The sequence below is a fragment of the Phaethon aethereus genome (genome assembly GCF_964289735.1).
Source record: "Phaethon aethereus genome assembly, chromosome: 3".
NCBI classification, from domain to species: domain Eukaryota; kingdom Metazoa; phylum Chordata; class Aves; order Phaethontiformes; family Phaethontidae; genus Phaethon; species Phaethon aethereus.
This window is the reverse complement of record NC_138576.1, coordinates 29117154-29133248: the sequence shown is the minus strand read 5'-3', so window position 1 is coordinate 29133248 and position 16095 is coordinate 29117154. Positions and strand designations below refer to the sequence as shown.

General features: G+C 38.7%; 1 protein-coding gene across 1 annotated transcript in view; it reads right to left on the bottom strand.

Annotated features, from left to right (window-relative positions):
- Nucleotides 1-477: 477 nt before the first annotated feature.
- The window catches only part of PRIM2 (DNA primase subunit 2), a gene marked incomplete at its 5' end in the record, with an annotated part of 129761 nt that continues 114143 nt past the window's right edge, over nt 478-16095 (bottom strand). The window contains 2 exons of the mRNA XM_081998173.1: nt 478-1361; nt 9023-9091. Of these exons, the coding sequence (XP_081854299.1) occupies nt 1134-1361; nt 9023-9091 (297 nt within the window). The 3' untranslated portion in view covers nt 478-1133. The remainder of the gene's footprint in view (nt 1362-9022; nt 9092-16095) is intronic.

Sequence of the window (16095 nt, the reverse complement as noted above, 5' to 3'; positions counted from 1 at the left end):
CTGTCATTTGACAGTTGCTGTTACGGCTAAAACAAAGCTTCAGATAGGGCAAGATAAGTCCAGATAAATCAAGCTCAGCCAGTCTTCACGCTAAGGCCTTGCAGAGTTAATACAAGTTATGAGCAATGTCAATACTGTGGTTACGTGGTTTACAGGGCTATACCAATAGCTGGTCACTCTCCAGGGAAGGGGTAATGTTGTCTTGAAACTCCTTAAGCATCAGATAAAATAAAATTCAGGCCTTCCAAATCCCCTGGAGAATACTCTAACGTCATGATATAAAATACCAGCTCTGGTTAGAGCTTCCACCCACTGCACAGTGGCAGCTGCTCAACTGAAGGCCGTTTGTGTGCTAGGTGACTTGGGCTTTGGAGGAATGGGTGAAATTTAGGTGACCCAATGCTGCATTCAGACAGCTGATTAGCTTAGCAGGGCACAGGAGGCTCCAGTCATGCTCAGACATTGAGGAAACTTTAAAAGTGAAAAGGAATATATGCTAGTTAGTTTTTAGCTTCTTCAAGATAAGGCAGTTGGTGGAGCATCAGCTTTTTGGATTACATATATGTGTCTGAACTCTGCTATGTTCTCTTTCAAGCACCAAAATCAGCTCTCTAAATGTAGTGTCATGGTACACAAATTAGGAAGCTGATTTCCCTCAGCTCCTCATGTAGAAGAGGCAGACGGACTCCTCTGGAAGGTAATTTTGATCATAAAAACTTAATTACCATTCAAATAGAGCTAAAAAGAAAATACCACAAACTTTTGCTTTGCAATTTGTTTATTAAGAAGAAACATATAAAAATTACAACAAAAGGGGATAAAAATATTTAAACATTGTGAAGAAAAACAAAAAAGGTAAGTCAGACAAAAATCACATAATAATTGGGAAGGAACTTTTATTTCCCATCATTCAACATGCCATATAAAACAGTATCCTAAAGCAGCAAGAATAAGTACTGGATGCAATTACAGCTTCAGCAGTCATCTTTCTTTTCTTCAGCCTATTCAAAGCACTAAAAGCCTGTATATTCCAGGTAGTGAAGTGCATATTCCCTTAGTACAGGGACAAATTCAGCTAGAGAGCAGAAAGAATGAAAGAGAGAAAAGAAAAAAAAAACCCCAAATACAGCTGCTTAGTCTTCAGTGAAGTATGCCTCCAGTCCCTCCAGTTCTGCATCAGGTGTTGTATTTGAAGAGGTGGGAGCAGAATTTGAATTCATGCTTTCCTGACTATTACTTTTTTGTTGAGAGTTTCCTGAATTACTTAGTTCCTTCTTTAGTTCTCTACCACCACTTAATAGCTTTTGACTCTCTGTAAAATACTGATTAGGATGATTCAAAGAAAACCCAATGTCATCAACCTGTACATAAAAGGAAAGGAACAGTGAGTTATTATATTTATTTCAAAAAATAATCTTTTTCACATTCAAGAACAAATTAATTAGCAATTTAATAAGTTCCAATTTTGTTGGAGAAAGAGGCATCAGTTTGTAAATACTATCCCAGTAAATACTGGCACAACACAAATTTACTTTCATCACAAAATTTCTTCATGTTCAAAATAAAATGACTGCTTTGGCACATTCAAACAAAATTTCACACTGTCTTTGCTGTAGTAAAAACACCCTAAAACACATAAAATAAATAAAATGTCATAGCTTTACATATGTAAGGCAATTGAACCTACATGTTAAAATAGCCTTTCCCTACCCAAAAGAGGGACTGGGGCAAGTCCAGAGTGCAAATGGCAGTAGAGAATACTACTAAAAGTTAACAACTGCACAATATAAATCTAGATCTTAAGTAGCAGTGTAAAAATGGCATTGGAAGTGGGTAGCTTCACCTCTTTCCCTGTTTTCTCCAGTAGCCACAAATGCAATATTTACAAGGCATCAGGCTAAGAAAGAAAGATCGAGCTTGTCTCTGCTCCATCAGTGCCAACATCAGCATCCTGAAACTAGATGCACAACTAATACTGAAGAACATTCCACATTCAGTGAAAAAGAATACAGAAAACTAGCATAATACGCAGCCTATTTTTATTGCTCCTTTCTACTTAGCAGGCGCATTCTTTCAGCTCCATAATTATTTGATAAGTTAACATTCAATTAATACTCATCAAATATTTCAAATCAACAAAGCTTTCAGTTTTAAAACTAAGCTATTCTGACATATTCACCACAAATCTCAGTTATAACCTTTGTATCTCTTTTCAGGCACTCAAAAGTTGGAAATGCTTACTTTAAAAGGTGCTTCCACCTCATATTCAGGCAAACTGCACCTTTTATCTCCCCGTCAGTTAATGCAAATACTAAGAATATTTTGAGGAAAACACTGCTCTTAAAAAATATTGGAAAACTTCCCAAGCCTGGGATACAAGAAACCAAGGAAGACTAAGAGCCATACACTGGTAATTTCCTGCTCCCACTATCTTCCCTTTTTCCCAGAAGAGTGGGGCCAGTTCAACTTTGGCCACACACAGTGCCTCATGAGGTCACATACTGTGGCTGATTTAATATGCCAAAAACCATCTGTTTAAATTTCAGCCACTTGTGAAAAATCATAAAGCAGAGAATCAACTGCTTTAAACGGAACCCTGATTCAGTGCATTACCACTGCCTAGCTTAGCTCCATCAGAAAATGGCGACACGTATAACAAAATCTAATTCAGACACATTAGCAACTGTAGAAAGTGACCTTTCTTGAAAAAAATCTTAAAAATAAGTCACAGGCCTAGCACACTAATTTGGCACGCAAATTAAAAGGCACAAAGCAAAAAAAAAAAAAACAAACCTGAAGCCACCACTGAATTTCACTTCAGTCTTATCTGGATGAGTTTCATCCAGCCAGCTTTCATCCATGCACCAGTTTCCATTATGTAGGAACTAAATTACTTCTTTACACCAAAAAGACTTAAAAAGAACTGATACAGTGAAAAGCTGGCTTTCCTAGAAGCAGCTCTTAATTAATTATATTTTTTTTAAACTTAAAATTTCAGTTTTCTGCAGACCAATTTAAGATTCACTTTGTAACTCTTTAATTTTGTTCTAAACTCTTCTCTCCCCAAGAAATTGGAATGAGCTCTAGAAGCAGCTCACTGTATGAATGGAGCATGTTTTCAGAGGAGATTGACAGTATCTGGCTAAAAGCTATTTACAGGTTGTGGGATAAAACTGTAGTATGACTCCATGTACCTCATTTTAATTAAAAGAGTTCTGCCTATTCATTTTATCACCTTTTTTGAGAGCCTGAAGAGAGAAAGTGAAAATTTTGCTCATTATCTTCATTTGTGATGTAGTGATCCATAAACAATTCTGGTTTGTGTAATTTTCAACAAGGTTCTCTGAATAAAAATATTCTGCTCTGGCTAGAAATACAGAAGAAATTTGACCACAAAAATGGAGGTGAAGCATATACAAATTTCCTGGCTTTTTTGTGTTAGACTGCCCATGTTACTTTAAGTTTTCAATACTTTCAGGTAATATAAACCAAAGCACATAAATTATAAAAGTGCATCATTATCTTAGCTGTAAGTTACCTGAAACTTACTACGAGAAACAGCAAAACTAGATTTCTCTAACAGCTTTATCCACTCACACCTGTAAATCCATCTGATATCCACTATGCCCAAAGAAAAATGTACTTTCTGTGCAGTCAAAAATTTAAGCTTATAACACGTATTGATTCAAGTGAAAAGGCCTGTCACTTCAGACAGAACTGTTTATTCTATCTAGTAAGTGACACTAACACAAGACTTCTTTTGGATTCAACACATTTTGCACATACTGGCTTTCATACAAACTCTAGTTTTTTATTTCTACTATAGCAAATATTGTTTTGAAAAACCTGAAGCAATCATTTTGTAGCTATAGTATCTTCGGGTTTTAACCAAGAACTTCTAAAATGGCAGCTGATAATGCTACAGCTGATATTACAGAAAATCCATGTGGAGCAATCATGGTGCTACGGTAAATGATATCAATAAACCACATCCCTTTTTTAAAAAAGAAAGTCCAGCATTCTTGCCATTTGATCACAAAGGACTAAGAAATATGTTTTTTGCATATGTTTTTAAATAAACTATTCAAAAGTGATTCTTCTGTACCAGAAAGTTTGCTATGTGTCAGATATCATTTATTCTTAAAAATACACAAGGATTGTAAAATCAGTCCTGAAGAATAAAATGTTTACAGATAAGTATTAACATATGAATAATCAGTTCTTACAGCTCTAACTGTAACAAGTAACATACAGCAATATTCATGCAAACAACATTAACATCATTAGGAAACTCCTGGAGTGCACTCAGGATAACTTCTTATGCCAGGTAATAGACAGCCCTACCAGAGGGGATGCCATACTGGACCTGTTGGCCACCAACGCAAATGAGCTAATTGGTGATGTCAAGACTGGAGGCAGCCTGGGCTGCAGTGATCATGCACTGGTGGAGTTCTCAGTCCTGAGGGATATGGGGCAGGCAAAGAGTAAAGTCAGCACCCTGAATTTTAGGAAAGCAAACTTCCAGCTCTTCAGGGAATTTGTCAATAGGACCCCCTGGGAAACTGCCCTCAGGGACAAGGGAGCAGAACAGAGCTGGCAGATCTTTAAGGATGCTTCCCACAAAGCACAAGAGCTCTTGATCCCCAGGTGTAAGAAATCAGGAAAGGAAGGCAAGAGGCCGGCATGGCTGAGTGGAGACCTGCTGAGCAAACTAAAGGGCAAGAAGGAAATGCACAGGCAGTGGAAGCGGGGACAGGTATCCTGGGGGGAGTACAGGGATGTTGCCCAGCAGTGTAGGGATGGCTTCAGGAAGGCCAAGGCGTGGCTGGAGCTGAACTTGGCAAGAGATGCAAAGAATAATAAAAAGGACTTCTACAGTTATGTCAGACAGAAAAAGAATGTCAAAGAAAGCTTACTCCCCTTGATGAGCAAAACTGGCAAACCGGTAAGAACGGATGAGGAGAAGGCTGAGGTACTCAACGACTTCTTTGCCTCAGTCTTCACTGGCAGTCTCTCTTCCCACACCTCTCGAGTGGACGGACTGCAAGATGGGGACTGGAGGAGTCCTTCCCATTGTAAGAGAAGATCACATTCAAGACCACCTGAAAAACCTGAACATGCACAAGTCTATGGGACCTGACGAGATGCATCCCAGAGCCCTGAGGGAATTGGCTGATGTAGTTGCCAAGCCACTCTCCATGGTATTTGAAAAGTCCTGGAAGTCATGTTGAGGTCCTGGAGATTGGAATAAGGGAAACATTGCACCCATTTTTCAAAAGGATACAAACGAGGACCCTGGGAACTGCTGACCTGTCAGCCTCACCTCTGTGCCTGGGAAGATCATAGAACAGATGCTCCTAGAAGCTATGCTAAGGCACATGAAGGGCAGGAAGGTGATTCGAGACAGCCAGCATGGCTTCACCAAGGGCAAGTCCTGCCTGACCAACCTTGTGGCCTTCTGTGATGGAGTGACTACGTCAGTGAACAAGGGAATAGCTACCAAAGCCGTCTATCTGGACTTCTGTAAGGAGTTTGACACGATCCCCCACAACATCCTTCTCTCTTAAGTGCAGAGATATGGATTTGATGGTGGACTGTTGGGTGGATGAGGAATTGGTTCGATAGTCGCACCCAGAGGGTAGTGGTCAACGGCTCGATGTCCAGATGAAGATCAGTGATGAGTGTCCCTCAGGGGTCCATATTCAGACCAGTACTCTTTTAATATCTTCATCAATGACATAGACAGTGGGATTGAGCACAGCCTCAGCAAGTTTGCAGAGGACACCAGGCTGAGTGGTGCGGTTGCCACACCTGAGAGACAGGATGGCATCCAGAGGGACCTGGACAAGCTCGAGGAATGGGCCTGTGTGAACCTGCAGGGTCCTGCACCTGGGTCGTGGCAACTCCCAGTATCAATGAAGGCTGAGGGATGAAGAGATCAAGAGCAGCCCTGCCCAGAAGGACTTGGGGGTACTGGTGGATGGAAAGCTGGACATGAGCCAGCAATGTGCACTCACAGCCCAGAAGGCCAACCCTATCCTGGGCTGCATCCACAGAGTGTAGCCAGCAGGTCAAGGGAGGGGATTCTGCCCTTCTAACACTGCTCGGGTGAGACCCCACCTGGAGTCCTGCATCCAGCTCTGGAGCCCTCAGCACAGGAAAGACATGGACCTGTTGGAGAGGGTCCAGAGGAGGTCACAAAAATGATCCGAGGGACGGAACACCTCTCCTGTGAGGACAGGCTGAGAGAGTTGGGGTTGTTCAGCCTGGAGAAGAGAAGCCTCCAGGGAGACCTTATTGCAGCCTTCCAGTACTTAAAGGGGACTTAGAAGAAAGATGGGGACAGACTTTTTAGCAGGGCCTGTTGCAATAGGACAAGGACTAATGGTTTTAAACCAAAAAAGGGCAGATTTAGACTGGATATAAGGAAGAAATGTTTCACAATGAGGGTTGTGAAACACTGGCACAGGTTGCCTAGAGAGGTGGTAGATGCCCCATCCCTGGAAACGTTTCAGGTTAGGCTGGTCGGGACTCTGAGCAACCCGATCTAGTTGAAGATGATGTCTCTGCTCATTGCAGGGGGGTTGGGCTAGATGACCTTTAAACATCCGTTCCAACCCAAACTATTCTATGATTCCCCTGGAATATAAAATAGTAGCACAGGCACTAGCCAGTTACGTTTTCTTATTTATTCATAATGCTCGGGCTCTTAAAACAGTGGCTTTAAACACAATCAGTTTTCAAAGCACTAATTATTTATATAGGCACACTGTCACAAGAACATTCATTGAACCTACTAGTAGTTCATAGCTGATATCATCAATCTCTTTTACTTGACTGTATGTATGTAGCCAAGATGTCCAAATTGTCTGGACTTGAAATATTTTTCTCTATTTTGAGTTGCCATACAATTCTACCAACTAAAGTAAAATAAAATCTTGCTGCTTTTGTGACCGTGAAAGGCATTCTTCATTACTCTGACTATTTACTTTGGGTTATGGTTACACTGCTTACATTTCCAGAGTGTCTAATTTCTACTTTAAGTTGCCCCTTGTCCTCACTTTAGTACAAAAAAACCCAAACTTAACCAATCTAAAAGGTATAACAAACATGAAATAAGCTTATTAAGAACTCAAGTACAAATATTAGAACTTCAAACAGTTATGATGCTTTCCATATGGCTTAAAATACAAATTTGATTGTAAATAAAGACACTTTAGTATTTTGGTAGCGTTTGATTGAATGCTTACTCCAGTTACCATATAATCACAGTTTATTCTTAATTCTTATTAAAATATGATAGTGTTTGAAAATATCTACCCTACAGACCATTCAGTCTTACTTCTATCAAGTCAAAAGACCTTCTTTAATTCACATGTGTTGGACAGCTTGTCGTGACCAAATTACAGTGTTATTATTCAGTAAATAATTTTCCCAAAAAGAGGTAGGCCCTAATATCCCAGAACTTGAAAAATGTTAAAGCCATTCATGCACTGTATGTAATGCTTTCTTTTCCCACACTTACTGAAAGACTTAAAATGCACACACGTGCATTTCCTTAACATATTAGTTCCTGCCTGAAGAGAACACACTGGACCACACAAACGATGGTTGCTTTTGTTTTGTCGTTGTGAGCTAATGAAACAAAGGTTCAGGCACAGTGTAGCATTAACGTTAATAAGCATAGTTTTCACTGAAGTTGCAGAGAAGCAGCTTTCAGGCAACCTTTCAGGTAAATCTGTTTGAACCAGTAGCACTGAGGTGCAAAGACACACACACACCGCAAAATAGTTCTAAGTTCATTGGGCCCCTCACTACAAGGAGGACGTTGAGGTGCTCGAGCATGTCCAAAGAAGGGCAAAGAGCTGGTGAGGGGTCTGCAGCACAAGTCTTCTGAGGAGCGGCTGAGGGAACTGGGGTTGTTCAGTCTGGAGAAGAGGAGGCTGAGGGGAGACCTTATCGCTCTCTACAACTACCTGAAAGGAGGTTGTGGTGAGGTGAGTGTTGGTCTCTTCTCCCAAGTAACAAGCGATAGGACAAAAGGAAATGTCCTCAAATTGCGCCAGAGGAGGTTTAGATTAAATATTAGGAAAAATTTCTTTACAGAGAGAGTGATCAAGCATTGGAACAGGCTTCCCAGGGAGGTGGTGGAGTCACCATCACTGGAAGTGTTCAAAAAACGTGTGGACGTCGCACTTCAGGATATAGTTTAGTGGGAATGGTGGTGTTGGGTTGATGGTTGGACTTGATGATCTTAAAGGTCTTTTCCAATCTTAGTGATTCTCATTCTAGTCTAGCTGGATTTATTAGCATAGTCTTAGTGCCAAGCACCAGACTACTGAAGCCAAAAGCAAAGCTGTTGCCAGCATGACTATAAGATGCAGTAGAAACCTAAGAGGTGATGATGGGGAGGAAATGCGAAGAGAGCCCTGAAGTAGACGTTGTGTGTAATTGACCCCATGAACTTATGAAAATATCATAATCTTAAGCAAGTCTTTACTACAAAGTCATTCATAGTAGATCTAACCCACTGTGCTGGTTTTGGCTGGGGTAGAGTTAGTTTTCTTCATAGTAGCTAGCATGGAGCTGTGGTTTGGAATTGTGCTGAAAACAGTGTTGATAATTCAGGGATGTTTCAATTATGCTGACCATTGCTTTCACAGAGTCAAGGCTTTTTCTGCCTCTCACACCACCAGCGAGTAGGCCGGGGGTGCATAAGAAGTTGGGAGAGAAATAGACAAAATTTAACAATATGGACATTTTCAGGAAGAAAGCATAACCTTTTACTACATGTTGTAATGCTCAGGATATTAATATAACATCATACAATATAAATGTAGAAAACTACAAAAGAACATGTGAAGTATATTTGAAATTATTGAAATGAAAACTAACAAGGCAAGACAGCTAATGATGGATGTGAAAACTGCAAGTTGTCTCTGGACTTCATGCATGATTTTCCAAGGCCTTCCTCAAGGCAAAGATGGTGATTATGGTATGACAAAAATTAGTAGCTACTTACCTCATGCGTCAACTCAAAGTACTTCTGACAGGCCAGCTGGTAATGCATGCCCTTCACCAATTCCAGTATCTATATACAGGGAGAAAAAAGTAACCATTTCAAAAGGAGCACAAGTACATCTTGTTGATACCCATGACATGGTACTTCATAACAGCCTTGTATAGCTCATGGAAATTTGCAGCACATGACATCTTTGACATGTGTATCCTACTGATAACTGTCAATATTTAGACATACTATATTTCTTTAAAACTACCTTGGCTACATTAAAAACAAGATAAAACCGCAGGAAGATACGCCTGGTCCTTAAAACATAATTTCAATACTCTTAACTTCAAGAGTACGTTGAATCTCTATTTTGGTAATATAATTGTGACAGTTATTGTCAAACTATCATATTGCAACATCTCTTCCATAATTTCAGACATAAATCTAGTAATTCTAGTGGTTGAAGCATGAAGCAATCAAGGACATGATGTGTATTTTTATTTTCCACATTACCAGTTCATGCAGACACAGAATAAAATACTACTGTGCTCCCATCAAGAAAATTTAATGCAAGTCCTTTAGTCAAGTATCTGTGAGAGGGGAATGCTTTTATCTTCAATCAGATTTGTCTGATTTTCATTTTTGAAATGAAGTTATTTCTAGTCAAGCTCAGCAGAATATGTGAGTGAATAGCCTGTTTTGAACACCTATTAAGAAAATCATGCCATCTTTTGTAAATACAATTTGCTTCCCAATTCTACTTCAGGTAATCTCTTCTGTGCTGCATAAAGTCCCACTCTTATCACCAGAATGCAATGCTGGTTGAAATTTTTTGAAGTTTCATCACCTCCTCCCTCCTTCATATAATCAAAATGTATGCTCTCTCTGCTTATCAAACAGGGAAAATTGCTGGAATTAAGAGATAGCCTCAGTGGAAGGAAAAATAGTTTTCAAGAAATGTTAATTTCAAGCCCCTTTCCCAAGGTTGACATTTGTGTTAAACACAGCAATACACTCCAGCTTAAATCCCTGCTGTACTCGTTATTGGATGCCACCTTGTATTTATTGACAGATGTATAAATAAATTACATTCGCTGAATGGATAAAAACAGCAACACACTGCCAAGAAAGTACTTAGCCGCATTGTTTCTCTGTAATAGCCCAACTGATTACATTTCTATCCCTCTTGCCACCTCCTCTTAAATCTTCTGGAAAAGATCAAGGCCAAAGCCAACTAGGCAATGAAGTCTGACATCTGGCACTATCCATGCACTTTTTTTTTTTTTAAACCTCCTTCCTCTTCTGAAATTGAATGAAAAAATTAGTGTCATAGTAAGTAGTTAAGGATTGAAGAAAACTCATCTATTCTAAACACTTAAATTACATATTGCCTTATGTTTTCCAGTTTGTTTCTTACATGGCATCTATGCCATGCGAAAGAGCTCCCTCTGTTTTTAAGTCAATGTTAACCACATTGTATGTATGTATTTTCTTAAAAAGTATTTTTCACATAATTTGGAGTAATGATCGGAAGACCTATACGTCTGTTGGTTAGTTGAAAGAAACATTCATAATATTCTGTAGCATTCAGACTTTTCTAACCTGTATTTTCCAGCTGAAGTCAACTAATTTAATCTAGTTCATAAATACTTCAGGTTTTCTCAAAATTATTCTTCATCTAATCAAGATTACACCTAATAGAAATTACATAAATAAAAAATTCTCTAAATTCAGGTGTAAATACATTTTCAGTCTCAGAATCTTAAGTGAGCAAACAAAAACTTAAGTAAATTACTTAAAGTAATTTAAAGTTTTGGGGTTTATACTGAGAATTTGTCCATACTTTTAAATTATTTAAAACTTAAGTAATTTAAACTTTGTACTTAATTTCTTAAATCTTGTCATTTAAGAGAACCTTTTGAAACAGCTGATCAGTTAAAAGCCTAGTAGTCATTTTGCCATTTAACTTTTGAATCATAGACCACAATTATAGCTGCTTTTTGTATCAATGATGCCGTTATCCAACTATCCTGAAAAGCAGAAAAGACAAGGATTATCAAAGCTAGCTTTTGATTTACTAACTCACAATGATTCACAGGATGCAAGTTCAAGCTTCTGTCTTCTCTGACAGCTCAGCGGAAAAACAGTAAGTTCAAGAGACAGATATCAGAAGAGAGACCAGCAGAGTCACAGATGATGACGGAATAAAGGAGCACGTTACTTTGCAGCAGCTTGATCGCTATTGCCCAGCTACACGCTGCAGTTTCACCACGGAACTACCGTCCCACTCCCTCTAGACTCCTCAGACCTCTCAGAGGGTGCTGTTAGGTCACCACACAGATTCTTCTGCTGTAGTACCATGAAGACATATATCTTGGAGAACAGCTGTTAGAGGAACCTCTACCAGCATTGTCCAGTGAAGTTTGGTAACTAGGTCTTTATGGTGCTTCTTTTCCCTGACATTGTTAGAGAGCTCCATAGAACAGAAGGCCCACCAGAACAGACTAGAGACTTTCATCCAGTTTGTTAAATTTGTTAATGCACATGATTGCACCAGTAGTCATCAGCTTACACCTGCTCCTTTACCCTCTCCACCACATCACCTCCCCAGCTTTGACTGGTTGGCCAATTTCAGTCAAATTTGACAGGTAGAGATGACAAAGCTACACAATTTCTACATGTTGATTATAAGTTTCGGTTGGGTAGAAAACATGGACCAACATTTGTTGCTCATTAAGGGAAAAGCAGTTATAACTCAGCTCCTACCCATTCAAACTAGCACATATGTAACTTTAAACTGGCCGCATCACGAGAGACCAGATTCACCTTCAGCATGTATGATGGGTTTGAGAAATAAAGGGCATGTTAAACATATCCAAGGAAGCAGAGATTTAGTAGATTAACTGTCTTTAATAGGGAAAAAGTTTCTAAGAGAAGGAACAAAAAAAGGTTAAAAATTGCAAAAGAATGGAGTCCAGCTAGAAGGGAGTCCTCTTGAGTGAAACTAACAATCCTCTATTTAAATAAAACAGAATTCTAATTCATAATAAATATTACCTTTCCTATTATATTTGTGCACATAATGAAAGCAAGCTTGCAGCTGTTTTTTATTAGTGTTACCCAGAAGCAGACCTCCACTCAAAACTACATTCATTCACAGAAACAAACTTTTGCCTCTACTTATATTAAGACACTTACACTAAATTGCTTTATTTTGCAAGTAAAGGTACATACTCAGGGGCTCTTTTTGTTAGTTCTTATGTGCCTTTTCTTTCACTGCCATCTGCAACTTGCTTTTCTGATGTTGCTTTACTTACTACTAATGAGGTTAAGATGATGTTTGGCAGCTGTACACAGCCACCTGCTTTATAGGTCCTCAGCATTCAAAGCTGTCATGGATTAACCCCAGCCAGCAACTAAGTCCCACGCAGACACTTGCTCACTCCTCCACAGCAGGATGGGGAGAAAATCAGAAGTGTAAAAGTAAGAAAACTCATGGGTTGAGATAAAGACAGTTTAATAGGTAAAGCAAAAGCCGCACACACAAGCAAAGCAAAACCAGGAATTCATTCACCCCTCCCCATGGGCAGGCAGGTGTTCAGCCATCTCCAGAAAAGCAAGGCTCCATCATGTGTAACGGTTACTTGGGAAGACAAACGCCATCACCCTGAATGTCCCCCCCCTTCTTTCTTCCCCCAGCTTTTATTGGTGAGCATGACGTCATATGGTATGAAACATCCCTTTGGTCAGTTGGGGTCAGCTGTCCCAACTGTGTCCCCTCCCAGCTTCTCGTGTAACCCCAGCCTACTTGCTGGTGGGGTAGGGTGAGAGGCAGAAAAGGCCTTGACTCTGTGTAAGCACTGCCCAGCAATAACAAAAACAACCCTGTATTATCAACACTGTTTCCAGCACAAGTCCAAAACACAGCCCCATACTAGCTACCATGAATAACATCAACACTATCTCAGCCAAAACCAGCACAACTGTTAAGATGTTGCATAGCAGGATAGTTTGGGCTCTGTAATTATGCATTGTTATTTTCACTTACTCAAAGTTAGTGTGTTTTATTTGAAAATTCCAGAATTACCTTATATTCTCAAACCAAAAGTCTTTGTTCTACGGATTCAGTTAAGTATGACTCATTTCTAACTTTCTTTTTATTTCAAAGGTGACTAAAGATATGATTGGGTGCAACTGCTGGAACATATCTGAACACATTCCAGTTTTCTCCTGTTTCAAGTCAGTTTGTGACCACCTCAGCATCAAGTCCTGCACCAGGACTCCCCAATGACCTTTGCTTCTGGGTCAGTACAGGCATCTGTCCTTTTTGCTGGCTGCCTTTGGATATTCCCTTTATATCATAAACTGATTTTGAAGGTTTCATGTTTATAATGTAAACATGTATAGTATAATTCTTGGAGATTTAAGCTCTGTTTTCCCTCAAGGACTCACAGACTAGAAAAATCATTGTTACAGCTTTGTCAGAGCTCCTATTCCTTTTATACTCTGACTTCTTTTGTAGTGAAGACTACTTGATGGCACAGTGTTCAGCATTGCACATGGTAATGTTTAGCGCACCATAACACATCAATTTCTCCCCCACAATTTGCATCACAACTGCCTAACTACAAACCTACCTGTATTATAGTACGCTTTATAAAAGTAAAAGGAAGAGACAGTCATGATCCAGAAGAAGGTATTTTATTAGTACATCTGAAAAATACCTGGTTTTTCCTCCATTTTTAATGTATAGGTTTTCTAGCCTGAAGTTCTTATTTAATGTATGTCAGTAAGGAAATCATTAAATACTTAACAAAAGAGTAAGTGAACGTCTGAATGGAAAGATTATGTCAATATGTGCCTGTATGTGCTGCATCAACCCCTGGGCAGCTTATTAAATGAAGACAGAGATTAAATTTAAACTGAGTTAATCATTTGAAAAGCAAACAGCTCTAAAGCTAGTTGGTTTTGTTTGCTTGGTTGTGGGCTATTTTTCAAAGGTTTATACAGTCTACAGCTGAAAGTCAATAGTATGAATGTCAAAGGCAAGAAGGGTTAATGCACCTGAGCATTCCACTTCTCTGATTTCACATAGTTTTAAAATAGCACTAAAAAAAAAAAAAGAGTACATTTTATTATTACAAAATTTTTTTGCTATTTTTCAGTGACACGTTTTCATTTAACTGACAAATCCTGCATGTGTTTACAGCCACCTATTTTAAAAGACAGTCATGTCTGGGTTTAGATATGATAGATAACCCGCACTCCTCTGTTGCAAGGAGATGCTGAGTCAAAGCCTGGACTGTTATCAAGTATGAAAGCAAGCACCTGAAATACTTCAAAAATTTTTTTAAAAGTTACAAAATAATTAAAATAGAATGTACATGAAGTAAATACTTCAAAGTTTGCAACATAAAAGTTTCAAGAAGAATGAACTGAAATATTTTTATTTCAGATGTTCATTCTTTGTTTTATTGTTTTCTCATCCTGAACTGTGTTTAATCCCTTTAACCTTTTTTTTGTGTGCTTCTTTTTTCCTTCTTTCTCTTCTAAATAAAAATTTCATGAGTAATTTAATACACCATAAATTGAAGCTGCTGACAGCCCCTGATTCTGTCCACCCATTCCTGCCATTTGAAAACGAACTTCATCCCTCCTCACTTTCCCCAGGTAAACCTGTATTTGGATAATTTTTTTAATCTATTTTACCATGTAGTCAAAAGGTCAGCATAAGGAAAGGAATGGAAATTCAACAGGCAGGGATGTGCAGAGAGTACAAGTACCTTTCACACCAGCAGGGCTCATTTAGGCTAATTAACTGCTCCTGGAACTAAAGTCTAAGACTTGACTAATGAACATAAATACTTCTAAATTGGACACATTGAATTAACGCCACTTATCTCTTTAACCACAGGAAAAAATATTAATTTTTAACTCTACTTTTCGTATTATTTGTTCTAAAAGGCACATTTGACCGAGCACTGGCACAGGTTGCCCAGAGGAGCTGTGGAGTCTCCATCCTCGGAGACACTCAAAATCCATCTGGACACAGTCCTGGGCAAGAGGCTCTAGACGACCCTTCTTGAGCAGAGGCATTGGACAAGATGACTTCCAGAGGCACTTTCCAAACTCATCTATTCTGAGATTCAACAATAAACACTCTCAATAGTACCTGACCGTACATTTTAATTATGTCCTTTTGATGGTTAGAATATAAAATCCAAACTTCGAGAGATATATTTTCTAGTTCAACTTTTAATAGTTTCCAATTAATAAAACATCTCCCTTAGGTACTTTAAAACATGTTCTATGTATAATACAATCCGTCCACATACTCTAAAAGTCTTCTGTATTCTTATAGCCTTTTATTATCAAACAGGTTAGCTGTCCTTCTCACCAAGTTTCTGCATCTTTCAGCATTCTCTCAAGTTTTCTTTTCCTATACAGTATTTCTGTTTTACTGTCTCAAGCCCATCTATCAGTCCAGCAGTTCAACATTTACACTTTTTTTTCTTACCAGTACTTCTATCAAATTTTTTAACAGTCTGCTCTTACTTAATCATATACAGCCCTTTTAACTTTACAATCTCACCTGACAATAGCTAGATATACCTTCTTACTTCTAATATTTGTTTCAACTTTTCAGCAATAAACTGAAGATTGGGAAAATTTAGTAGTCTGAAATACAATAACCCAAATTTTTAAAATAATTAGTTTTAAGCCATGTCATGTTAAGATGTTGTAAGTCATTTTAAGATGTGAAGCCATGTCATGTTAATACTCTACAGTATTCTACCCACTGATGGTGTCAGTAATACTAACACCACAGTGCCAATAGACTCACACTAAAATCGAGTCACTGGGGTCGATCAAGAGACATAGTATCAGGGTGATCAGAATAGGTGGGAGCTTTAATATCAGAAAAGAAGGTTTAGTATTGGCTGGTTAAATTTATATTTGTATCCATTCAGCTTATGTACAAAAAATAATGGAATATGTTTCTCAAAATAATGGAAAGGCTGAACACTGTCTCCTATTGACAAACATTCCCCATCTATAGAAAAATATGTAAAAACTTTCAGCAT